Source organism: Siphateles boraxobius, unplaced genomic scaffold (genome assembly GCF_051911475.1).
Source record: "Siphateles boraxobius isolate OS27281-9 unplaced genomic scaffold, OSU_SipBor_1 11, whole genome shotgun sequence".
Lineage (NCBI taxonomy): Eukaryota > Metazoa > Chordata > Actinopteri > Cypriniformes > Leuciscidae > Siphateles > Siphateles boraxobius.
This window is the reverse complement of record NW_027508711.1, coordinates 4,875,001-4,902,650: the sequence shown is the minus strand read 5'-3', so window position 1 is coordinate 4,902,650 and position 27,650 is coordinate 4,875,001. Positions and strand designations below refer to the sequence as shown.

At 37.2% G+C, this 27,650-nt stretch overlaps 3 protein-coding genes across 4 annotated transcripts in view; 1 reads left to right on the top strand and 2 right to left on the bottom strand.

The window, feature by feature from the left end:
* The first annotated feature begins 339 nt into the window (after positions 1-339).
* Positions 340-5,961, top strand: ccng2 (cyclin G2). Its single transcript, XM_077194261.1, has 8 exons — positions 340-473; positions 1,276-1,417; positions 1,934-2,071; positions 2,157-2,407; positions 2,686-2,764; positions 2,860-2,958; positions 3,313-3,515; positions 4,958-5,961. The coding sequence occupies exons 2-8, from the start codon at positions 1,313-1,315 to the stop codon at positions 5,073-5,075; spliced, it is 993 nt and encodes a 330-aa protein (XP_077050376.1). The 5' UTR covers positions 340-473; positions 1,276-1,312; the 3' UTR covers positions 5,076-5,961.
* taf1c (TATA-box binding protein associated factor, RNA polymerase I subunit C) lies at positions 3,061-24,168 on the bottom strand. The gene is made up of 16 exons (XM_077194260.1): positions 23,746-24,168; positions 22,381-22,495; positions 20,850-20,902; positions 20,624-20,719; positions 20,445-20,500; positions 19,929-20,176; positions 18,419-18,547; positions 18,118-18,235; positions 16,866-16,937; positions 15,469-15,604; positions 13,513-13,638; positions 12,685-12,862; positions 11,357-11,494; positions 8,131-9,464; positions 6,837-7,152; positions 3,061-3,528 (listed from the first exon to the last, which is right to left on the bottom strand). The coding sequence occupies exons 1-15, from the start codon at positions 23,872-23,874 to the stop codon at positions 6,868-6,870; spliced, it is 3,213 nt and encodes a 1,070-aa protein (XP_077050375.1). The 5' UTR covers positions 23,875-24,168; the 3' UTR covers positions 3,061-3,528; positions 6,837-6,867.
* A 1,598-nt stretch (positions 24,169-25,766) lies between these two features.
* LOC143699164 (proteinase-activated receptor 3) overlaps positions 25,767-27,650 on the bottom strand; it is an 11,419-nt gene continuing 9,535 nt past the window's right edge. For both annotated transcript variants that reach the window (XM_077194259.1, XM_077194257.1), the window contains exon 2: positions 25,767-27,650. This exon is cut by the window's right edge. In XM_077194259.1, coding sequence (XP_077050374.1) covers positions 26,846-27,650 — 805 coding nt within the window. In that variant the 3' untranslated portion in view covers positions 25,767-26,845.

Genomic DNA, 27,650 nt, shown 5'->3' with positions numbered 1-27,650 from the left:
ACAACGCTGTCATAACAAAACCACCAACAACCATTCAGAGTGCAGGACAAGCTATCGAGTCTAACCAATGGTCGTCGTCTATACATGGAACCCAACAGCCAATGAGCGCCGAGAATTTTGGGCGGACTATTTGAACGCTACATCTTCGAGCGAGTGTATTGGTCGGTTAGACTGTCAGTATCATAAGACCCAGAGAGCTTTAAAACTACGCTTGTACGTTTTACAACATGAAATATTTTAAACAATTGTGTCATAAAGATAAAATAACATAAAATACAGATAATTAAGTGAAGGAATTACAAAATAATTCGTTATAAATCGCAAAAATGCATCTAAACAGAGAGACTTACGTTTCATACGTGCCAGGCCCAGAGGGGCGGAGCTACATTCAACATCAACAACAAAAGGAAAGAGAAGCAGAAAACAGACGAAAGACTCGGATACAAAAATACAATGTCCTTTTAACATCTCTGGTAATTTACCTTTATTTATCTTCAATAATTGTCGTTATCATTTGTTTCCTTTTTAGATGTCCGTCTAGATGAACTGTCACTGTTTAACTGTTCTAACGTTAGTTGTTTTTATATTCTTATTATGAAAATGGGTTTTGATCTTTGATTATCCTGGCATTTTATGGGCTAAATTTCGACTAGGAGTCATTTGTATTCCTTCTAGATTTTAATGGTATTTTATCGATCATTTGTGTACATCATTAAATAAAGTTATGGATTATTTAATTGGAATGACCGAATCACTTGTTTTTTTTTAGTCGTTTTTGAGGTTTAACGTTACTTTCTAATTCAGTACATTACATGTATAATTTGAAGTCAATTTCGGTATAATTCTGAATCGAATAGATTGATCCGTAAAATGATGCAGGGGCCGATTTGTTATATTGTAATAAACAGATAAACCGTAAAAATGTTAGGTTAAAACTAACTGTAACGTTACATCAGTGTAAAGATTTAAACCCATCCCCCTTTTGGTCGAGGTATTTTCCAGCTGAAGGATCAACTGAGCTCCACTGGATTACATTGACTTTCGATGCTGTTCTAACCTTATTAAGCAAGTTAGTGTTTTTAAAAAGGACGTTTCCACATTTATGTGCATATCTCAGACAGAACATGTCGGATTTATTTGTTTGTATCTCCTGTAAGAAGGCGTTAACCAGCGAAACCCGACACCGAAAGCTCAGCTGTGCGGAGGGGGCTGGGCAAAACCTTGACCCATCGCCCTGGGTGAACTGAATTTACTCACTTTGTTTTCCTTTTTAAGGTGCTTTGGAGACTTGAAACCCAGTTAAAGTGGAAATATGGAGGCCTTCAAACTGATGAAGGAACTGAAGAGCAATTTGGAGCTGGAGGTTCATTATCTGCCTAAAGAAACGGGTCTCAGTTTGATCGAATCCACCCAAGAGGTAAACTAGTTCTACCAACTCCTGTGAAAATACATATAAAACCTTTATTTAAAAATAAAAGTTATTGAAATTTGCATTTTATTTGACTTTTTATAAATGTACAAAAAAAACAACTCTTAATTTTTATTTTTGGGTAAACTATTCCTTTGTCATCCTTTACTCACCCTCAAGTTGTTCCAATCCTGTACGAGTTTGTTTCTTCTGCTGAACACAAACATGATATTTTGAAGAATGCCTGTAACCAAACCGTTAATGGGCCCCATTGACTTCCATAGTATTTTATTTTCATACTATGGAAGTCAATGGGGTCCATCAACTGTTTGGCTACCTATATTTTTCAAAATATCTTTTGTGTTCAGCAGAAGAAAGAAATTCATACAGGTTTAGAACTTGACGGCGAGTAAAGATGACCTTTTTATGTGAACTATTCCTTTAATGGTCCAATTGACGATATGAAGCCTAATAGAAAAATCAGTTTTAATTTGAAATGTAACTTATTTCTCGTTGTCCACACAGAACGGTAATGGAGTTTCAGCCAAATGTCGAGATGCTCGAGTGGAAGATCTCTGGAGTCTGACCAGTTTCTTCGGTTACAGCACTCAGACCTTTGTACTAGCCGTCAACCTGCTGGACAGGTTTCTAGCTATGATGAAGGTAACCAGTTAATTATAACTGATTCCAACTCATTAGCATGATGTCTTCGCTGGTATAACATATCGGTTCTGTTTTTTTTGTAAAGGTTCAGTCCAAGTATTTGGCCTGCATCAGCATGGGCTGCCTCCACATCGCCGTCCGAGTGTCTGAAGAAGAATGCAATGTTTCGTCCAGCCACGAGCTCATTCGCATCAGCCAGAGCAAGTTTACTGTCTCCGACCTCAGCCGAATGGAGAAGATCATTTCTGAGAAACTCAACTTCCAGTTCAAAGCCGTCACAGCCTTAACCTTTCTGCATTTGTACCACGCCATTGCACTTTCGCACATATCCAACAGGTAAGAATGGGTGGTAGCATTATCAAACTTCAAATTCAAAGCCAGATAAACTTTTTAAATGTCCAGGATTGACAAAGGAAACTGACTCATGAAGGTTGATAAACAGAGCTGGCAAGTGAACTTTGAGCATTTTGCAGGGTCACAGTGAATCCAGTCAGTCTTCTGACTAGACTGCACAGCAACAGCTTGTTAAATGGCAAACAGCTCAGCTAACAGTACCAAAATGCAAGCTCAATTTTAACGCACTTTGACCATCGACTCTTTTTTTTCTCTTTCAGAAAAGACGTCCTGAATCTTGACAAACTGGAAGCCCAGCTGAAAGCCTGCCTATGCAGAATTGTTTTCTCCAAAGCCAAAGTAAGAATTGCTTCAAAACAAATAGACAAGATACTAGAAGTGAATTATAGTTTGAATAGAAGTTTGAATTGATGAATTTTCTTCTCTTTTTTTAGCCTTCGGTGCTCGCCTTGTCGCTCTTGATGCTTGAGATTGAGGCCTTACAGTCTGCGGATCTGCTCGAGATCGCCCACCGCATACAGACACACTTGAAGGTAAATACTCAGAGGTCAGCCTTTTTAAAATGCCCTGAGCATCACAATAAAACTTTTCAAAAAGTAAAGAAATAAAAAGTTAATAATTACAGACTCTACACACCGAGTAGAACTAGTTTAATCAAACAATTTTGTACCAAAACATTGTGAACATCCATCCATTACAATTCCTTTAGTTTCAGCAGCAATTTCATCCATGGTGTAGGAAAAAATCCAAAGCACTTAAGTGTCCCGTCAACAGCAGACTATTAGTTTACACTTGTCGGTCCCGTCCCATATGAAATTACGCTGGCCCTGTGCCCTGTCCTTGTGTAAGATGGTGTCTAATGCAGCAGTGTCTGTTGCCCTACTCAGATCTCGAAGGCTGACCTGGCGCACTGGCGTGGCCTCGTAGACCAGTGTATGAGGGAGTACTCCTCTCCAGAATGTGCCAAACCCGATCACAAGAAACTGGTGTGGATCGTCTCACGGAGGACAGCGCAGAACTTGCACAGCAGCTACCGCAGCATCCCAGAACTACCCACAATTCCAGAGGGCGTGTGGGATGAGAGTGAGAGGTAAACAGCTTACCTGTGGAAAGACACAGCAATTAGTATGTCACACTCATTATATTCAGGAAGTAGAAGCCGAAAGTAATAGGAATATTCTGGTTTAACCGCATACTGATTGTTTTGATCAAGTTTGATTACAACAGAAAATAATTTAGATGTCATTCATTCAGTTTGCAAAACAAACACAAAACAGACAATTTTGTTCGCAATGGATGTCTATGGGGCAAATGTACAAATCAAAACGATCTTCTGTGGCATCGTTAACTAAAGCCAAAACTATTCAAATTAGTATTCGGTAACTGAAATAAAATATAACTTAAATACTTGATATGAATATTAGAAATGTAGCCTTTGCAACCAAGTGAAATAAAACAAGTACTAAAATGACTGATGAAATAAAAATGCCAAACACATAAAATTACTAAAAATCATAACCGAGAATTAAAAAAAACAAATTTAAAATAATAATAAATACTATAATAGAATATAAATAATACTACAATAATTCTGCCACATTATATCCCACATTACAATACTTAGATTTTCTTATTCTACAGATTACAAGTTAAGTCTAAAACATCAGGAAATAGCAGCAAATAAACAAACTTGGGAATAATTTATGTAAAGTACGCCTGTGTGAAATTTTCCATCACAACTTCTGGTTTCAGTTCTATCAGTTTTTCCCCATCGCATGACATATGACTTAACCTTGGTGTTTTACTGACACACACCACTTACGTCACAACCCCATCAGGCTGAAGTTCTTTCTGTACGCCCCACCCAACGTTTTACTATCAGGTGTCTTAACCGTGTTACTTGATAACTACTAATGGTTAGTCACAGCCCAGCAAGTTTATTATCCAAGAGCAATAAGTCATTCCTGAAGCTTAGCGACACAGCTGATTACAGGCTGAAAATCTAGACAGGACGCACTGCTTTGAGATTGCTAATGGGTTAGATATGCATACACGTCAAAACTAGGCGCAGCGATGGAATGTGGGTAGAGAATAATGTCTGTTTACAAACAAGTCACAGGTTGTCCAGCATCACATGCGAGTAAGAGATGGGTGTGTAAGGTGTGGCCAGTTAGCTGGAACAAAAACGTCTCTTTTGAGAACCAAGCATATTGTACAATCAAGAGTACATTCTGGGTTGAGCTTGATTGAAACCATCCGCATATTAGTGAAAAACTATGAAAATTAGAAATGTTGCCTTTGTAACTAACTGAAGTACTAAAATTACTAAAACTGAAATAAAAATAAATATTCAAAAAAAAAATAAGCTAAATAAAAATGCAAAAAAGGTACCTCTGAAACAACTGTCTCTCTCTCAAAAAAAATTTGAACCGTAGGACATTCCCCAAATTAAATGACTAACCGACTCGGGGGAATCTTTAACGAAGTACAAAACATGATTGCGTCTGACTGTGTTTGTTCCTCTTCCAACAGTGAGGATTCGAGTGAAGACCTGAGCTCTGGGGAAGAGAGTCTGAGCAGCTCGCTGGGCAGCGACGCAGAAGGACTCTACTTCCCCTCAAACTTCCGGTCCCGTGCCTGCAGACTGTAGTACGCTCTAAACCATTTGCCAAGGAGCACAATCACCAATGGAGATGTGTCCACCACGCCAAATAATGATCTGAATGGCTTCCTTATCTTTCACGATGATATCACAGACCTCTCCTGGCTGGAAACCTAATGTTGTACACAGCGGGGTGCCATTGTGCCTGGGTTCAATGAAACCAACAAGTCCAAAATATCAGAATTGTATTTTAAAACTCTTCTTTTATGGCTTTACAAAAAGCCAGTCCACATACTGTAAACTTCTCTCTTGATTACTCGTGTTAAGCTAAACTGAAATAATTCAGCACTTCACAACACTGGCAGCTAAAAAAAAAAAAAAAAAAAAAAAAAAAGTCATAGCGTTTATAGTAGTTGGTGCATGTTCGGATTTGTCAACATTCCATCTGGCTCAATACGACATATCCAAGGTACTCTAGACTGTTATAGAACAACTTAGGACTTGTACTTTGGTGCTTTGCACAGTTTTGTAATAATGTTGTAAGCGTGTGACAGCACGAAAGCTTCGTGCCTGCAAAACTGACGCCTCTGAGGTCGTAGAGTCTGAGATTTACAGTGGTGTGCATGACGTTCACAGGGAGAAAAAAAAGCAGATTGTTTATTTTTTTGTGTGTATGTTTGAGTGTGGTGTTAACCTACTTGCCAACTTAGTACAAGTTTCACTTTAGCCGATGTATGAAGACAAATACTGCGTTGAAAATGTGCAACAAAAAAAACTTTAAAAAGTCAATATTAAATTTTAAAAAAATGTAAATTTGTGTAAATGTAAAAAAAAAAAAAAACATACTTTCTGTATAGCTTCTTGTAGATATTAACTTATTTATTGTTATTTTTGTCATGGTAATATAAAAAAAAAAATGCTATTTTGAAATTCACTGAATGTCTCCTGTTTTGCTTCCTTGGGTTTTATGAATATTAACCTCTAATTGGTTCCCTGTTCCCAACAACCTCAACTATACTATACACTAAGAAAATGGCAAACAGCCAGCAGATGCTGTACATTGCTTCACTAACACAGGATATTACACAAGACAATACAGTGGCTTCACCATGCAGAGAGCCTTCGTCACCCACAACGTCATGATGTTATCAGCCGATTTAAACGCCTAAATACAAGCGAATGATGCAATTCTGTCTGATGTGATGCGATTCACATGAAGAGGAACTAACAATTTTTTTATGAGAAACCAAGAACCAGTGCACTGGAAAGAAACAGTGTCAGGTCAGTTTTCATAGGCTGGAACTGATCTTTCGTTTCCCTCAGAGACACAGGTGGGCAATATGCCATAAACATACCACGAGATCCATTTCATAACCCAATGCACTACATACAGTGATGAAATTTTGATTGAGAACAAACACTAGAAAAAAACACATAGCAAGCATTTGAAGAAGTTTTTGAATATGGTTAGAATTTGGAAAGTCAAGTAATAAACTTAATGTAATAAATTATGACACGACACCTCGGTTTTCCTCTATAGCCATTATACAAGTTATGTAAACTCGTTCTATCAAGTGCCACACAAAATCAAATGGACAAGCAACTAAGCTATAAACCACTAGTACGCTCTAATTGGTTCAAACAGTAAGCATTTGCTATTCATTACAAATACACACACATTTGCGGAATTCACGCACAGTGCACAAAAACACTCACTATAGAAACATGGCTCAAGTTCCTCGTTCAAACACATCCCGCCTGCGTACAGTACTCAAACATTTGACACCGCACAAAAAGTAGGTCACTTGCCTTGCAGCATTCCTTGTTTGGAGCCAGAATTTTAGAAGCCCATGCGAGACTTCTTTTTAGGCTGAGAGGCCTGTGAGGAGCTTCTGATTTGGTGAACTCTCTGGGAAGACAAGGAGAGCTTGGACGACTGAGTTGGCGAAGAAAGGTGAACCTGAGACAAAGAAAATCCATCAACTGGTGCAGAGTTCTGAGTAGAAGTCTGGGAAGCGGGAAGAGAATTAGGGTTCTTCCACCGTTTCGAGGTGAGTGATGATGGACGAGGTCCCGAATCCATCCCTACTGCAACACTAGGGGTGCTTGAGATTAGTCGTTCAACCTGAAAGTAGAGGTGCATGATATATTATTGGTTTAATTATTCCCTTTACAATGGAATTTCTGCTGATACTTTCACCGATAATTTAAGCCAATTTGTCATTTCACTAGTGAGGATTACTTTATCATTGTACCATGTTAAATTGTTATTGAGCTGATATAAAGGGCTAGTTCACCCAACAATGAAAACAGTGTCTTCATCATTTACTCACCCTCATGTCGTTCCAAACCCGTAAGACTTTCGTTCATCTTTGAACACAATTAAAGATTTTTTTGATGAAATCTGAGAGCTCCATTGACACGACAAAACAGTGGATTCACAATGCAGAGAGCCTTCGTCAAACACAACATCATGATGTTATCAGCTGATTTATACGCCTACAAACAAGCGAATGATGCAATCTGTCTGGTGTGATGCTTTCGCATAAAAAAAAAAAGGAACTCATTCTACGCAACTACCACTTGGGCGCTTCAAAAAGATCTTAAAACTCATGAATTGAGCGGTTTAGGTCAAAGATCACTTTTTTGATGAACAGATTGAATTTACTTTTATTCACATATAAACATTCATCAGCACACACATCAGGAAGCTCAAGCGTCAAAGTGGTAGTTCCGTAGCTGTCAATGGAGGGACAGAAAGCTCTCAGATTTCATCAAAAACATCTTCATTTATATTCTAAAGATGAACGAAAATCTTACAGATTTGTAGAGACATGAGGTCAAGTAAATGGCGATTTTTATTTTGGGTAAACTAACCCTTAAATATACGATCACAGAAGTATTCATATGCAGTAGACGTAATTAGTGAACATGTCTTTGTATTATATCTTGTTTTCACTTATTCATGAAAACAGATGATCCAAATTAAACAAGCCAAATTTATTAGACAGCGGTTCCATTTTACAGGGAAAAAAGTAATAAAATTATCGGCCACAATTATCTGCAAGTTATTGGTGATCAACTCAAATCAGTGAATCCTTACCCGAGAAGATGACTGAGATTTTGACGGAGATGTCAAAAGGTCTTGATCAGGCCTTCTCAGAGGAGATTGTAGAGGAGATCTTACGGGAGACTGTCCTGGTTCTGGTTCTCCCACAGTCGATTGATCATGTAAAAACCGTCTCAGCATGATGGGGCTCTTTTTGCGCATCTCAGATCTGGACATCCATTCCTCCATGTCCGTGGATTGCGATTTTTCCAAAGTCTCATCATTAGAATCCAGAAACTGGCTCCCCGCCGATGACCAACCAAAGTCACTTTCTTGGTTTTTAACAGACGAGGTGAAGCTTCCAGAAAGCGAGATGCGATGTCGAGCTCTGGCCTGCTTCATTCTCTGACGCTTTCTACGGAGAGCCGCAATTTTCTTGGCCTGGTTCAAGCCCAGCTTCTCCTCCCACCAATATTTCCAATTGCCCTCCCACGACGCAGCCAAGCGCTGGCTCAGATCGTCATCCCAATGGTCGGGATCAATAGGATCAGGAACTGGTGTCACATTCAGGTGAGGCAGGTATGTGACCCCATGCGAGAGCGACTCTTTCTTCTTCATGACCTCTTGAAGGTCTCTCCTCAATCTAGTCAAATGATCTTCCACGCGTTTATAGGGCTTTTTGCCTTTTAAGCCATTTAAATCGTCTGTTCTTATACGTCGAAAATGAGAGTGTCGTTTTTTTGCTGATGCCTTTTTAAAAATGGGCTTGAACCATTCGTTCCAGGCAGCCTGGAGATCAGGATCCTTGCTTGGGTTGGGTGGTCTGGTAGAGCAAGTTGGGTTATTCCCAATAGAACTCCTTAATGGGTCTTTGCTGATATCTTTATTGGTATCCAAAGCATTTAAGTGATCAACATCAACATTGTCAATTACTTCCAAATGACCAAGAACCGCTTGGCGCCCCTCAATCTCTGAGTCACTCTGAGAAGAATGGACATCACTGTTGGCGTGGGACTTAAAATTCACATGCTCTCCATTTTCTACAATACGTTCCACACTGACAGCTTGTTCTGGGATGTCCTTGTTGGTCGTGGTCTGAACTCTGTGCAGATCCGATGTTTGGAAAAAGATACTTCCAGTCTCTGAGAGCTGGCATCCCTCAGTCTCTGAGTCGCTCTGAGAAGATTGTCCGTCACTGTGGGCGTAGATCTGGAAATTTTCGGTCTCTCCATTTTCTACAATACGTTCCACACTGACAACTTGTTCTGGGACGTCCTTGCTGGTCGTGGTCTGATCTGCATGCAGTTTCAATGTTTGGAAAAAGACGTCTCCAGTCTCTGAGAGCTGGAAGACGGACATGTGGTCCTTACTCTGTACAGCAGCAAAACCTGAGGAATAACGTGAAAGTACCACATGAGTACAGTAGTCCAGGGCTTCGGACTAACATTTGAGAGCAATAGCACTGGTGCCACTAAGATCTACAGATGTTGGCACCAGCACCTGATTCAATAGCGGGGGGGAGGGATTTTTAATCATAAATTCATTATTGTTTTGTAATACCAAGTACAGCAACTAATACTATGTTTATTTTTAATGGAAATGCACATTTGACAGTAGAGCACTGAGCTTGAGTTGAGATACAGATAAAATATATATATATCTGTTATAACAATATTTGTTTTCACGTTACTGTTGTTCATATGTTCATTTTATGTTTATCTCAACTCAAGCTCAGTGCTCTACTGTCAAATGTGCATTTCCATTAAAAATAAACATAGTATTAGTTGCTGTACTTAGTATTATTACAGGTACAGCTGTGTACTCTCAGCACAATAAAAATAACAGTTTTGAAGTGCTGGAAAAAGTGCATTTAACTCTCAAAGGTTGTACAAACCTTGAAATGAATAATGAAAAAATATTCAACTATTTCTGCCACAATACCATGGTTACAGTTAGCATTACTACATTAAATCCATAGTGAATGGAGATTTGTGGACTGTAAAGCCTTCTATAACTTGCTTCATGACACAATGTTTCTCCTGGTTTTCACGTCAGCACCATTTCATCTGATATCTGTGGTTTATAACAGAATTCTGCGCCAAACTTGAATGCTTCTTAGGGATGGGCATTTTACTAAAATACTGTATTCGAATATTCAGGCTCATAAAAAACAAATATTCAAATATTTCTTTATTTAAATGACGTTTAACAAGAAATAAGTTATTTTTTTACGTTTACGGCTTTAAGTTTTTGTCACCATTTCTGAACAAGCTTATGTTTAGGCAATATACACAAGCTTAGGATATATCTTAAGGTTTTCTTTTAGTTGAAAAAATGTGTAAACAAAAAATATAAAGAACAAAAACATTTAAGCTCAAGCAGCATGAATTGAAAAAAAACCTGCTAATAAATCAGACTGCGGCAGTTATCGTACAGATAGTACATGCACACTTGGCATATAGTTATTGTCGTGTTTATATTGTTTATAAGTAATTCCAAACTTTGTGAGGCAGACCACATTATAGAATCAAATACAATCCACTTGTTAAACACTCCACAGCACCACCCAGCGCAATTAATTATAACTGCGAGTTTTAGTGTTTGGGAATTATCAGATTCACTGCAAGCAAAGCAACATAGTTAAATTCAAATATTCATGCACACCCCTAATGCTTCTCACTAGATTCTGCAGCGATGTCATTAATACAGCAGCGAACTCAAACACTTTCTCATTGAACCTCCCACCTCTGTGTAATACGTGTCGCATAATCGAGAATGCCCACCAATTTTTGTTCTGAGCTCACGCTGTGCTGCTCTGTCATTATTCGCGCTTTGCACGCAAACTAATTGCGCGGTTTTGTTTCACTTTCGCACTGGCAAAAAAAAAGGTCACAGTCTGAAATCTGATAATCATTGCACCAAATAATACAGTAATGCTGCTCGATTAACTGAGATTAAACAGAAATTGCAGCTTAGTGAAATATTAAAATCCTAAAAGCTGTGAATAAATTAAATATATGCGCAACACTGTTCATTTACACACGTTAGCAGCTCATGATCCGTAGATTTCAGTGTTTCAGAGCGGCTCGGTTCGCATTAAATCCTGCTCTTTTTTCCACTTTGACTGAGATTATCACTTCCCCATTTCAAACCAACCTAAAAGACTATCATATGGCAATACAGTTGTCTAATGCAATAGTTTAATATAGTACATACTTCATGCTAGCAAAATAATACCATCTATCTAATACCATCCAGCTGGTTGTGAAAGTATCCTGACCTGTAACAGGTGCGTTCAGTCTCTTCTGGGCGATGTGTTTCTTGTGAGGTAGCTGAAGGTTTAGCTGGCTCAAACACTCTTTGGGATTAAAAAGCCTCTGAATGGGTCCTTGAGTCTGACAGGCATGCTGCCTCCCACCTGAGTGACATAAGAGAAAAATGCAGTCATTTATTCAGTTGTGTCCTACAGTACACTTATTACAGGCAAAATGCTCCAGGAGAAGCTCAAGACCTTTTTGGATTTATATATACATGAATAGGTGTGGGACAAATATTGATAGGGCGATATATCGTTCTCCTTCTCAGTGTGATACGAGAATCGATATGCTAGCGCCAAATATAAATATTTTAATTAATAAAATAAGGCGCTCTAAATTGATTTCCCTGCTCCCAGCGTTTCTACTTCATGTCTCCTTGAAGTAGCACTCAACACATGAAAGAGGGAAACATGAACAAGTTAACTAGCCTAAGAAAAAGAGGCCTTTAACAGTGGTGGACAGCAGTGAGAGTAAAATAATAGATTTTTAATTAAGTCAAAAGTCTGGACGCACTTCGGCTGTTATACCATTGATGAGACCAACATGACGCTCTTCACCGAGTGCTTATACAGATGCACACGAGAGCATCTGAAAACAGGCGTCTATCAGCGGACCCCTACTATATCCGCTGATAGAGGACTCCGCTGATAGACAACATTTTCCGCTGTTTCAAACGTTAAGAGCTTGATGAAGAGCATCAAAGATATCTATTTACAACATGTTTTTGAAGTGTTGATCACTGTAGCCAATCACAGACATAAATGTTGAGCGCGTGAACACAATGGCTAATCAGAGGGGTTTAAGAATCCACTGAACAGTGCTGACGATCCACAGGGGTTGGAATCCGTGCTCTATTCACAAATGTTTTCAGAGATTTTCCAATTTTACGTACAAGTTAAATTCGCAACTTTGGATGTAAACATAGCTACTGATGAATTCAAAAACAGTGAAATTGCAAAGAACGCAGAACCTCAAGATGGAATTTTAAAAGTTTGCACAAGACGCTAAAGAAGCATGTTCACATTAAAGAAAGCATAGTGGAAGCCAAAAAAACCATTCTGTACGAACCAGTTCTAATGCATAGTTTTTTTTTTACTGACCAATAAGATTCAAATTATATACCCCCAAAACATGCTGGTGGCACATTACCAAGTGACATAATCTAATAAAATGCATACCTTAAATGAATGCATAGCAATTTGCGGTGGATAAAGCATCAGCCAAATACACTAGAAAAATTAGGATGTCGAGTAACCAAACAGAAACTGTTGCTGATACACAAACCCCTCACCCGTGTACTGCAGTAGCATGATTTCCTGTGTCCTCTGAGAACCAAGCAGCAATTTACAGGTTTGGCTTGGGGTCTGTCCTGGCAGATCGCAGGCAAATATTGGCGGAGACTCCATCATATGGTTCCATTTCAGCATGGGAACACTGGGAACCCGCTCATCCATGATGTAAGTGGAAAACTGCAGATGAGGAGACAGGAAATGCGTTATTTCTCTTACACTGTACAGTGATGGCATCAGATATCAGGTATTACAATGGGTCTTTAGACATACACTCAAAAGTGTGGGGTCAAGATTTTTTAAAAAGATATTAACTTTTATTCAGCAAGAATTGATTAAATTGATAAGTGACAGTAAACAAAACTTTTTTTTAATCAAATAAATGCAGCCTTAGTGAGCATTAGAGTCTTTTTAAAACAAAAATCTTACAGATAGCAAACATTTGAACAGTAGTGTATAAATAGTATACCTTGATACATAATTATTACTATATTTTTATACACCAAGCTAGTTCAAAGAAGGTATTACAATGGTAGAGCCAAGTTACTATCACGGTTAAAAAACCCACAGAACAAGGAAATGCTCCACTGCATTAACTATCAAATCTCTAATTATACTGACAATAGTTCCAGTAGAGATTTAAAAAAAAGGTTCAATCGTGTGTGTGTGTTTGTGTGTGTGAACAATCAATCCCATGACATTTGATACAGATCATCATTCAAGGAAGTTCTGGAGGATTTCATTGAAAAAACACATGGTGAAACACACTCTTCTGCACTAATACCTGACGCAAACACTAATCTTGAATCATGATATATGACAGTGTTTACCTGGGTATTAATGAGGTGGTGATGGGCGTGGCTTTTACTCAGGTACTTGGCTATTATCACTCGCTCTCCCGACACACAACCTGGTGTCTTTCCAATCCGGAACAATGTGTGAGTACCTTCATGACTCTGCATAGAGGAAGTGACAAAGATTAATACTAAATTAAGAGAGAAAAAAGAGACCCACCTTAAAAAAGAGAAATAAAGAGAAGACTAACAAAAGAGTGAAAAAAGAATGACCATAAAATACACAAAACTAAAATAAATAGTAGAGGTACAAATTGTGGTCAATTCAGCTTACAGGCCAGGCCTTTCTTCACCCAATACATTTTACAGTTAAGTAGATCAAATGTGGGTTATAAAATAATTTAATATTTTAAATAACATTTTATTTTGATATTTTAAATTAAACAATATTATAAAAACTACATCATAATAATAATAACAATAAATCCCATTACTATGATTGTTATTACTAGTATTATATACTAGTATTAATCTAATTATATTATTATTATTAAGATTCATTTTAATAATGATAATAGGACTATTAATAATTAGATAAAACAACAAGTTAAAATATTGAGCAAGCAAGCTAGAGCAGAAGTGAAATGCAGAAAAGAAGAGCAAGAGAACAAGACTTCATTTTAAACGTGAGTTCCAGTAAGTGCCCTTGTTTATGGTTGTGGATTAGTTGTGTTCACGGAAGAGGCCTGTCATCAGCTGAATATTCATTTTATCTCCTACATCCTCCTCTTTTGATTGAGGAAATAATCACTCATCCCAGATGAATACTACAAAGTAAAATGTGTAATATAATGAAGTATTTTAACAGTGGTCAAAAACCTTTGCATGATGCTGCTTCTACTCTGGTAGGCTGTTGCTGTATTGGTGGTTTGGCTATTAAAATGTACAGAACAATGCACTCTGATAGAGATGCACCGATTGATCGGCTGGTGATCGGAATCGGCCGATTTTCACGTGATCGGCCATGATCGGCGACCGGCCGGTCAGTCTGACATATGCCGATTTTTTTTTTGCCGGTCAAATGCACTCGGGCGCGGCATGATTAACATCGCGCAAAATCAGCATCACACGTGCACACAGAACGCACATGTAGGAAACCTCGTGAATTATGGCAGTTTCACACCGCAAGCGTGAGCAGCGCAGGGTTTTTTTCCCCCAGCGTGCATGTAAATCAATGAGTGCATTCACACCGAGAGCAGGAGCAGCGCGTGAGCGTCGAGCAGGAGCGACGCGTGAGCAGCAGGGAAGCGGGGTTTCGGCGCAGAGTCTATTTTTGCTGCGCTGCTCGCGCTCAATTAAAGTGATTGTTTAGCCTGGCTGGACATGTGGCAGATGAGAGAAGAACTGTTTGCGAAATAAAACTTGCCATTGATGTACAAGTGATTGCAATAGGCTGTGTGTGTGTTTTGAGAAACATCTTTATACTGCAAGGCTATATTTATTTTATTTTTATTTGCTATTTATATATTATTTTATTGCCATTACCTGTTTTCATACAGAAGTTTAGTTTCGTAAATAAGTAAATATATCTTTTTTTTTTTTAGTTGAATATATGGAAATGAAAATGGTTCTTCCATACCATAACTCTGCATTTAGATATGTGTGAATTTCCCACACCAGGAGTAATAATTTATATAGTTTTATTTTATTTTATTTGTTCAAAAAATGTTCTATGTTCTATGTAAAATGTTCTATTAAAGAAAAGATAGAAAATAAATATTTGTGTTTGCTGTAAAGTGGTTAGAAAAAATGAAATCGGAATCGGCTAAAATCGGTATCGGCAGGTCAAACTCATGAAAAATCAGAATCGGCTTAGAAAATTGTAATCGGTGCATCTCTACACTCTGATTAGGGAACTAAATGCTTATGGAGGACTCAGTCCTATATAATAATTTTGGCCAATAATGATACAGGTAAGAAGAGCCACTTTACCCGTATGTCTGTAAGCTCCGCCCCCGTTCTGTCAGCATAGACTATCACTCTCGGGTGACCAGAGAACTCACACCATCGCCATGGCGACTTGGCATTGAAGTACAGATTGGAACTCTCCTCACGGAACTTCTGCAATCTAAAAGAGAACAGAATGTCACAAAACACTGGACTGGTTACAACATTCACACACTGCATCATGTGGTTAATGTAAATGCAATCCTGAAACTAGATTTTATGCATTACAGTGAGTTTGTGGCAATAAACAGCCTCATTTCACAAATGCACCGCACTTCATTCCAAACCAGTAAGACTTTCTATTTTTCAAGGAAACACAAAAGGTGAAATTTTCACTGCTCGTTATACATAGAATGGGTCTGTCCGGTTTTAAAGAGCATAACTAAATCAACAGTTATACATACAATGTCTGCACTGTATTCCATATCTTCTGAAGCCATATGATAATGTTCTGTGACAAACAAACTGAAATTTAAAGGGATAGTTCACCCAAAAATGAAAATTCTGTCATCATTCACTCACCCTCATTTAGGCCTAGTCCACACGGACACGGGAGTTTTTCCTCCTGCATTTAAAAAAAAATCCCGTCCACACATACTCGGTTTTAAAAAAATCTCTGTCTACATGAAAACGCAAAAACACGCCATCAAGCGCTGTCAAGAACAGTCTGACGTCAAACACAACGGATAACGGCGCACACTCTGACGCCGCAAGGCAAAAACCCCCGTTTTACTGTCTACACGACAACACTGCAACTGGCTTTTCTGAAAATCCTCACCCTGACAGGGTTTTTTAAAAATGTTCGCTTTCAGTGTTCGGCAGTTAACTGATATCTTCCACTTTACTACTAGTTACAGCACAATTTTTTTTACTGATCTTAATATTTTATGTATATTTGAATCAATCCGTCAAGTATTTATGCCACCATTTAAATGACATGGACTTAAACTGGGAGCTTGCCGTAAGATTGACTGATGCACAGGCAATAGTCATTAGATTCTGCATCTTTGCCTCGGACAGAAGACTTCTAGCGGGAGTTTTAATTTTGTTCTGGAGGCTGAACTTGCTTGAACCACACTTGAGGGCACTCGCCACCAACTGGACAGGAGTGGGAATTACAGTTACAAGTTACAAAATATCACCCTCAGTGTAAACTGTCAAAATGATGGTCGGCCTTCAGATTTCTTCATCACTGCTAATAATATTCAGTCAATGACAGAAAATGTTCGGTTAACGCGACCTTTGGAGCTTGGGTACTGCTCAAACTCAGCTAAAGGACAATATGTAGCAGAAGCTGATGTTATGATGTTGGAGTCGCGTACACCGAGATCTAAGCAAAAGATAACAGAAAGTGAAGCACATTGTTCTTAAAACACACATACCCTCTGCGCACGGTCCAAAGATATGCTGCTCCCCGCTCATTAACCACCACAAACTCATTTGGGAGGTGTGGACTGTGAAAGACAAAAGAGAACACACATTAATAAGACAAGTAAGTTTCTCTCAAGTTATAGGTTTAGCCACTGTAACATGCTTAAAAAATTAGGAAAATATCCTAAGCCATGTTCCCACGGTTCTTTCTCTGCTATTTTTTTTTTTTACATCAACTGTTTTGTACAAACAATCTTCATAATATCATTTTTTGGTTATCAGCAGAAAAAAGAAACTCAGAGGTGTGGAACAACTTGAGGGTGAGTAAATGGCAGAATTTCAATTTCTGGGTGACCTAACCCCAAGAAATCTAGAAAAACAAATCCATTTAGGTAAAAGTTTCAATAATATATCCAATGCAGTTTAAAACAGTGTAAAATGGAAAATAATACTTTTATTCAGGATGCATTAAATGGATCAAAAGTGACAGTTAATGCATTTTTAATGTTACAAAAGATTACATTTCAAATAAATCCTGTTCTTTTCAACTTTCAATTTAACAACAGATCCTGAAAAATATCACTGTTGCAAATATAAAGCAGCACAACAGTTTTCAACATTGATAATCAGAAATGTTTCTTGAGCAGCAAATCATCATATTAGAATGATTTCTGAAGGATCATGTGACACTGAAGACTGGAGTAATGATGATGAAAATTCAGTTTTGATCACAGGAATAAATTACATTTTAATATTCTCAACATTTAAAATTTTCATTAATATTTTACAATATTACTTCTTTCACTGTATTCTTTTTTAATTAAATAAATGCAGCATTGGAAGGCATTCCATGCTTCCTTCAAATAAACCTTACCTGCTCAAAAAGTATAAATAAATGAAATAGCAAAATAGCAACGTATAAATTTTCCATATCCAACTATATTCATAATATAGCATAGCCTCTTGTACATTATAAAGATAAAAAGGTGATTTAAACTTTAAAAAAAAACATAACTTGTCTGCACTCCGACATGCATACATCCCTTCAGCGCAATAGTAAAATGAAGTCATTTGATTATCATTTCAGTGTGTGATGCTGATAATTTGAATAACTGACATTAATCATTCAAACAGTCCAATGACTGATTTTGAAAGTTAACTAGTAGTCAGGCTTAAGGAATCCCTGAATAATCAGGGTCTATCAGGAGCACAAGCAGACGTGTTGTGACGGTTCTGTGAGGCAGCAAGAGCTTTCAGACACACCTGCCGGTGACGCAGGAGAAGGGATCTTTGGTCTCGATGACTTCCACTAACCGCGGCTTCGTTCTGTTTCCTAGTACCCACACGCCACAAAAATAATCTGACCGCACAGCCACATGACCTGCACACAGATGTTTGACATGCAGGAATTTGACATAACATGTAATAGACATTGATTTTTTTACTCTGACATGAAGACATCGTACCATCATTGCATGAATTTCATTGATTACAATAGTTTGATTTGTGTGATCTAGAATTCTTCCCAAATGTAAGCTTTGTTCTCAGCCAATTCATTTCTCACCTTCGTCTTCCATTTTGCCATGACTGATCTGTCTGATAGATCCATTCAAATAAAAGGCAATAGGTTGGGCTTGCATGACAAATTTAGGAGGCTTGTCATCATTAAACTGTTGTACCGCCCTGTGGAAAACTGAAGAACTGCAGTTAAGGAAAAATTAAAAGAAACAAACACACAATTAAATGGTATAAAGAACTTAGACCTTTTAAGACCTGAACAAAAAACATGTTGGTAAACTCCAAGTCCATATAGAATCTCAAAATGAATCATATCTCGGATCGTTTTACTTGAATTGACAGGCTGGATACACATTTCACTGCAAAACCAGAGTAATTGCAAGTTTAAAATACTCAATACATGTTTTCTTTAACAAATACATATGTAGTGAAATTGGTTTATATACTAATATTTGAGGTCAATTGATAATAGACTTTGCTGATATGATAATTAATTTAATTTAAGTCTTTCCTTCCTGTGAAATGGCAACTTCAGAGAGAAGCTACAAGAGTTTAGGTCAAATTAAATGCCAGAGAGAGTTTACTGTCTAACAAAAATGCGCAAGGCTTTTAATTATAAAAAGTTCAAAATACCATGGGTTAGTTGACCCAAAATGGTCCAATTATTCACTCATATGGCTTTCTTCTGTCAGCCAAACACATTCAGATATATTTAAAACTATCCTAGCTCTTCCAAGCTTTATAATGGGAGTGAATGGTACCTTAGATTTTGAAGCCCAGAAAAGCACATCCATGCATCATTAATCATAATCCATACGACTCCAGAGCGTTAATTAGTGCCCTCTGAAGCGAAGTGATGTGTTTTTTGAAAAAAAGCAATTTTTATAACTTTGAAAAAAGCTATAATCACTGGCTTCCCATAATGACCGTATGCAGGTCGAGTGACCTCTGACCCGACGTACGAGTTTGTTGCCCAGCTCTATTTGTTTGAACCGCGAGAGGCGTTGACTCTCACCTAAGCGTACACTACTACTCCATCCTATGTCATGCTCCGGGTCAGACCCCAGTCTTCCGCCCTGAACTAGACTTGCGTACGGCCGTTACTGGAAACCAGTGATTATAGTTTATAAAGTTATATATATATAGATATTTTTCTTTACAAAAACGCATCTCTTCGCTTCAGAAGGCCTTTAACAACCCCCTGGATTCGTATAGAGCACTTTTATCATGGATCGATGCACTCTTATGGCCTTCAAAATCTCAGGTACCATCCACTCCCATCATAAAGCTTGGAAGAGCTAGGATATTTTTAATTACTCTGAATGTGTTTGGCTGAAAGAAGAGATAACGCGACAGGTTTTTCTAGTGGTTTTGAGTGTGTTGCCATGGTGTTCTGGATGGTTGGTAAGGTATTTGGTTAAACAGGTATAAAATCAAATATGGAGTTAAATACTCAGTTATTGACATCAGGCCTCAGATCACTGACCCCTTAAAAAAGTTCTTCACCATGACATCAAACAAACTATGACACTATTGCAACTTTGGTAGAAGGATACAGATTTGGTCCATCCCGACTCCCCTGGGATAGATCAGACAGGCCTCTCTGCTGCTCTGGTCCTCATGCAAGGCCACAAATCCTAGAGTGCCCCCTGTAGTTTCTGCACTGAACTGCTGCCGTTCCCTCTGAGTCGTCAGCTCTTCATAGAGGAGCGAGGAAAGGAGAGATGGAGGAACATCGCTCACAATGTCCCTGAGAAGATGGTGCATACAACGGATCTTCTTCGAGAAATTTGCATACTCACACCTAAAAGGAGGAAGCAGCATCTGAGGATTATTTTTAATGCATTATTAAACGAAACTTCACTTATGATTTTTTCCTCCTTTGACTTTCCCCATTTAAAATGTAAATTGGACCATCTTAAAACCATTTTTGTTTTTAAATGCCCCTATTATGCCATTTTAAGGGTTCTAATTTTGCTTTGCACATTTTGGTTAAAATGCAGAGCTCAAATTCCAAGTATGGGCCACACGTCACGTCACTTGATTCTTTGATTCACATAAAATAATCTTACCTCTTATATTTTAAGCCATTTATAAAGTCACTAGACCAGCGCATTGACAAAGCATCCTGATTGAAAAACAAGAACAGAAGACAACTATTACAGGACCACTAGAAAACATGCCGACAGCAACAAGACAACGACGAATCATTCTGACCACACAACAAGCACACACATCAGGACTCCCTCACCTTTGGTCGTTTAAGTTTGAAAGAGAAGTCATCCTGGAGCAAATGTCCCATTGTGGAGAATGCGTCCATAAAGTAATGCTGGTAGAAATACTGCATCTGAAGGGAAAACGGAGACAAAACACTTTTTTGTACTAAATAAAACATTTTGAGATGAAGTCACTTTTCAAAAATAGTAACAAAGATGAGCCAACCCAAAGACTTTGGGAATCATGCTGCCCTAACTTACATGATCTGGGAAATCCATTGGATCTAGTAGATCAACAGATGGGACTTTGGCATCTTGGAAAGAAAGAAAAAAAATAGATAATACAAATTTCACCACCCAAAAAATACAAAATAATATATTGCATAAATAAAATTAAGCATTTTTTCTTGGCAGTGTGACATTACAAATAAAAACATTACCTTTGGATACCAGTTGTTGTTATTGTTAACTAAAATTATTTTTAAAATTTGTTAACTGCCATGATGAAATAAAATAAAATATAATCTAAAATTAAAATGAAACTAAAAAGATAAACTAAAGCCAATTCACAATATTATTAAAGGGTTAGTTCACTCAAAAATATAAATCATATCAATGACTCATCCTCATGTCAGTCAAATCCGTAAGACTTTCATTCAACTACAAAACACAAATGAAGAGTTTTCTTTGATTTTTCTGTCCAATCAATATGAATCTAGCAGTTTAATCCAGGTCTTCTGAAGAGACATGACCACTTAATGTGATGAACAGATTTATTTTAGGCTTTGATCAACAAACAATGTTTACAACATTCAAATTTGGTCACGGAAGCTCAAGCATGTTCGCTTGACGCACAACCACCAATGAGGTTCAGTCTGATAAATTAAACCTAATTTAAATCCGATTAAATCTCTCAAATTTCATTAAAAATATCTTCATTGTGTTCCTAAGATGAACAAAAGCCTTATTGGTTAGGAATGACATGAATGTGGTTAAATGAACATGTTCCTTTTAAGGTGAACCCTTTAAATGCTATAATTGTATATACTTCCCGTCTCTGTCGGGCGGAACCCTTCAAATCCGCTACTTTTAAGGAAATGGAAAACACACTATTTTTTAAATAAACACTGTGTTGTCAAAGTTGATTTTGCAGCTTTTTATGTCAGACACTTGCATTTGTCATTATATCATAAACACATTACCTAACTCAAGCTTAAATCATAATATGTTTATCAAATTAAAGTATATAAAGTTTACTGTATAGCTTTGTGGGTGCTTAGTTTTCCTGTCATTTGTCCAAAACCTCATGTTATACAAGATGAAGGCTATTTAAGACAGTATAGACCTCATTCACATCAGCGCCCTCTTTGAGTTTTAATGGGAATTAACGGAAGGCTTTGAGGGAGACACATTTATCTCTCCAGTGGCTTGTACTGTTGTTTAATGTGTTTTTGGATTAGTCTGCTGACGAAACACTGCAAAGATATCTTTCCAAGAAATTTCATTAGACAAAAACCAAAGTGATTTTAAGACAAAAAATTATAAGTGATCTAGCAGCTTTGCATATGGAAAAAAGACAAAATATGGAGATACAAGGTTTCCGTCGCACAGACGTTATTTAAATATTATTAAAATAACATTGCATTCTGATTGGTAAAACTGAAATACCAAAATACTAAGAATGTATATTCATAACCAAGCAAATGCAGTATATTAACGTCAATTTTTTTTATCATTTAATATTTAAGCCTATCTAATGACTAAACTTCAGGCCATTCATAATAAGATTTACCTTCATATGGTGGCAATAAAGGGGTAACGGCTGGTTTGACCGGCAGCCATTCCTCACCGCTCATAGCGTGCTGGGGTTCAAACTTAGGACGGGCCCACGGTTGTTCAGCATCATACTGTAAAATCACAATCAAGTCAGTCATGATACACATTCACAATTACAGGGTGGAGAATGTGAAACATAACATTATGATAATTCTGGTATAGGTGAAACGATATTAGAATTTATTTGTATCTTTCTGTTAAAACCCGTCATGCCAGAAGAAACCACAAAAGGCCAGTTTTTAGAGAAGTCCTATTATTCTTTTGTACCGCCTAATAATACATTTGTGAGATATAATCATTTTGATTTCTGTACTTTTCAACTAATCATTAATAATAACTTGGTAACTCCTTACCATAATCAACTCGATATGCATTGTTATTGAATTTCTTTTAATTCATACTGATTCTTCAAGGGGTATTTTGTTAAGTATCTAGATAGTAACCAATGCCGTTTATTGCAATTCTATTAAATTTATTTTTTACTTGATTCTTTTGCAATCAACAAATCCTCATTTGGCTCATGTATGAATATATCACATTAACCTTAAGATGAAATAATTTAGATTTTCTTTACATCAAAAAATAATTCATAAATATAGCTGCAAGCAATTATCAGGGTTCTTTTTTTCCCTTTAATGCCATTCCAGCTTCTATGGCTATGTTCATGGTGAGATCCTTTTTTTTATCAAAAATAAAACTAAAGGTGTTTAAGATAATTTCTTTCTAAAAACCTTAAGGTCTTGATTTACTTGGTTAAAAACCTTTTCAAAAGTATCAACAGAATTTAAAAAAAATCTCAAAGGGTTAGAAGTATTGCAGTCCAGCAAAATGTTTAATGGACAATGTATTCTGACAAGATGAACACTGGTGAAATTTTCTCCTGATAGTAAAATATTATGTGTCTTGAGTCTCCAATCTGGCCTCGTGAGTAAATGACTTGATCCCAGCGATTATTTAAATTGAATATATGTTTTTTTCCAAAACATCAAGTAATTATAAAGCACATACTAATGCCTCATTCTGCATGACCATATTCTACATCCCTTTTAATCCTACCCCATAGCTAAACTTAACTAACGTAACTTAACCTTACTATTAATAAACAATAAAGTGGCATTTATTGAGGCAAAATTCGTAGTCAATATAACTTAGTTAATAGTGAGAATTAATCTAAAGTATGACCAAACTTATAATACAAACACAATTTACATCAAGTTTACAAGCATAAATGCATATTTATTGTTTGTGCTAAACGCATATGCGTTGTATTCTGTGCATCAGGACGGATCTGTCACTTTTGTTATGATGCGAGTCGTCTTACCGGCCCGACACCAACAGTTCGCACACGCTCGTATGAACCCCAGCCTCCATAATTGTGTTTCGCCTCTTCTTCAGGCGGACCATCCAGATACAGATGTGGATAAAGCTGATGAGGAAATATGTTGTCCATGATAGTGGCGCGGAAGTTCTGTCTAACGTTAACCGGCCCAGAAGATCAGACAAGCCCGGGCATGCTCTCGTGAGTACGGCCGTCCACGTGCGCACTGATTTAAGACCGTAATATGTCGAAAAGGTCCTTTTCATATAAATAAATATTAGAAATATTAGACGGTATAGCACGCGTTTATGAAAAACGTGTCTGGCAAGAGACCGCGTGCGCGCTAAACAAAACGAAAACGTGCTTGCGCTCCTCACGTCACTCTCATGTGCCTCAGCTGATCCACTGTGAGGGAAGCCAGACTGTACGAAACCGGAAAACATTGCAAAATAAAAGTATTTTAAACATTACAAAATAAAGATCTTGTCAGCGTACAGTGGTCATAAACTTGTGTAGCGCAATGGTATATGAAGCAAGTAGCTTAGGTAAATAAATTATTAAAAAAATATACATTACTAATACATAAATAAAAAAATAGTGTTTAATAGTGTCTTGTTATTCCTGTTAGATTTCAGCAAACACTGATTAGGTTTCAGCAAACACTGATTGGGGTTTCAGCAAACACTGTAGCAGCTAAGTTAGGGCTGCAATAAACTAATAAATATAAATGCAGTGTCCCCACTTGTACATCCTGAATCCTTAAACGTTTTTATTAGCTTTCAGATTATTTAAGTAGCCTATTCAACATTATATTTGTATTGCTTTTCATGCTTTTATTTTAAATAATTTACCTGTTTTAATGAAACATGGATGCTACGCTATACGAGATACGATGTTTCCAAGGTCCTCGGATATATAAAATAAAATGAAAAGAAAAGAAATGTAAGCAAAGATTAACAAAAATAACATAATTAAAAAACATTTTTTGTTTGAATTTTGAGTCATTTTTCACCAGTTGATAATTCTATATTGATGCTTTATAGCTGAATTGTATTCTTTTCATAATTGATGTACTTCACAAACTTATTGAACCAAAATGAACCAACACTGGACTGAACTGATTTCAACTGAATAATGACTGTTTACTGTTGTCTTTTTAGAGCTGCTTTACAGCAGAATTGAATCCTGGTTAATTCATTGAATAATAGTAACTTTGCTGTTATCACTGTAAAGCTTTAAAACAATATGAATCTGTATTGTATAAAGCACTATATAAATAAAGGTTATTTGACTTACCAAATTAATCAAAACACAAAACTTGAATTAGATTGAGTTTTTGTATTTTTCAACAGCTTTAAAGAAAGCTTGATTCTGCACAAAAAAAACAGGAATAAATAAGGCCACAAACAGACTTAATTTCTAACGCTTATGGATATGAAAGTTTTACAAGGTTTTCCTCTGCACTTAATACTTATATTAATTTACTATAAGTTAATGTGCATTTACAATGACAATAAGCACAAAAAAACACTTTCCTTCTGTTTTCCAGTAATCCCCACCTGCCTTCCTCTGTTTACATTCCTGGAAGGTTACGCTTATGAAACCATAGAGGTTGTCAAGACATCGAGATGCGTGAGTTTCTGTTTATATCAAGCCTTTGAATGAATGCATCTCTTCTCTGATGATGCGTTTACTGGCGCGAGGGCAGGGCAACCTGTCACTCACATGAAATCAATAGTAAACCACAACCCTCCAATCATTTCCCAATGGACAATATCAAGTATATATCCTTTATTTTTTCTTTATTCGAGAAGCCGTTTCACTTGGATATACGTCGTAATATAAAAGAAAACGCTATCACAACTTCCATTTCATGTCGATTTTAAGTATTTTTTATGCATTCAAAGTCAATCTTGCATGTTTTTTATGATTTAAAAAAAAAGAAATGAACACACTAGACCTTAGTCAGGCAGATGGCATTTGATTGAGGTCCATGGAACCTAAAAACAATCAGACAGCCGGACTTTTATTTTATTTGTTTTAATGATATTAATGCTGTGCTTTGAAATCACATAGGTTTAAATATAGGTATTATCATAAAGCATTTACATTCTCTACACAAACAGACAAACTTTGCCTTGGTCAACAAGGCTTTATGTAACATTCATAACACACACTGAACACAGTCCAGGCAGTATATTACACCCCTTTCCCTCAGGGCCATTCAAATGTCTTTCCATTTGTATTCTGTATAAAAGGTGCAGCTCCTGTCCAAGCAATTCGTGCCAACTGGCTGGAACTACGAACTATTAATTTTCCTAATGGCACTTCACATTTTAAATACTTTAAACCTAGATCAAGGAGGTTTTAGAAACAAGACCAAAACAAAACAAAAAGCAGACTCTAGATTACCCCTTTTTTAATCAATATAGTCAACATGAAATCAAAATTGACCCCATTTACTTAATATGCTTAGTGTGCTGTATTGTGCAAGATTCATCAAATGTGCACTACTGTTCAAAAGCATGTGGTTTTTGAAAGATGTCTCTTCTGCTCAACAAGTCTACGTTTATTTGATCAAAAAATACAGGAAAAAGAGAAACATTGTGAAATAACTTAAAATAACTGTTTTCTATTGTAATATATTTTAACATGTAATTTATTCCTGTGATCAAAGCTGAATTTTCAGCATCATTACTCCAATCTTCAGTGTCACATAATCCTTCAGAAATCATTCTAATATGCTGATTTGCTGCTCAAGAAATATTTCTGATTATTATCAATGTTGGAAAATATATTTTTCAGGATTCTATTTGAAACGGAAATCTTTTGTAAAATGATGTCTTTATTTTGATCAATTTAATGCATCCTTGCTGAATTAAAGTATTAATTTCTTTCAAAAAAAGAAAAAACTCTTCAGATCGTCATCTTTTGAACAGTAATGTAAGTGCTTTTAGTCTTTTATCAAAATGCAACAACTTTCTCTGCCGTTAAAAAGTTTTTCTATTTCGCCTGTTTCAGCGAGTTCACATTAAACATCCTGTTTACAAATACACAATTAGAGAAGCTAAATAGGTTGCCCAACATGCATCTCATGTTGACTTTAGGTAGAGATGCTAAGCGCACGTCCTTTGCGCGCAAGAAAGTAGCGTTTGGTTCCGACAGTCCTGGACATGAGCACGAAGAGAAACGGATCCAGAGCGCTATGCAGGCAACACAGACACACGGCCACACTGAAGTAGATGTAGAAACTCTCTCTAGTGCTAACAGACAGCAGGACGTAATGCACAAAATGAAAACAGCTGCTTGGGCCGAAGCACAGGACAAAGATAATGAAGTTAAACGTGCTAGCTCTGATGTAAAGAGCCCAGTCTCGGTGTGAGCGGTTCAGGTGCCAGACAATGGAAGTGTAACATGCTACTGTCACCACTAGGGGAAGGAAAAAACCTACACAGGTGAGGCCAAGGTTATAATAGACAAGCCACTGGTAGTAATATATGTTGTCTGGAAGAACGTCGTGGCATGTGATTACTCCAAGATGTGTGATGCGGTAGCTTTGCTGCACTAGGAATTCCGGGAGAAGGGCAATAATAAATACAATCCAGACGGTGAAGCAACCACAGGTGCTGAACGTGCGTTTTGGCAAACTCTTATAGAGAAAAGGATGAACCACGGCAATGTAGCGCTTGATACTAATGCAGGCTAGTGTGAAAGCTGAGCAGTAGAGGTTGCCGTAAAAACAGGCGGTCGTGATACGGCAGGCGGTTTCACCGAAAATCCAATGGTTCCCACTGAGATGATAGTGTGTCTTCAGCAACAGGCTGAACAAAAGCAGCAAGTCGGACAACGCTAAGCTACAGTACAAAATCGCAGATGAAATGACCCTCACTTTGGTTCCAACGGCGACC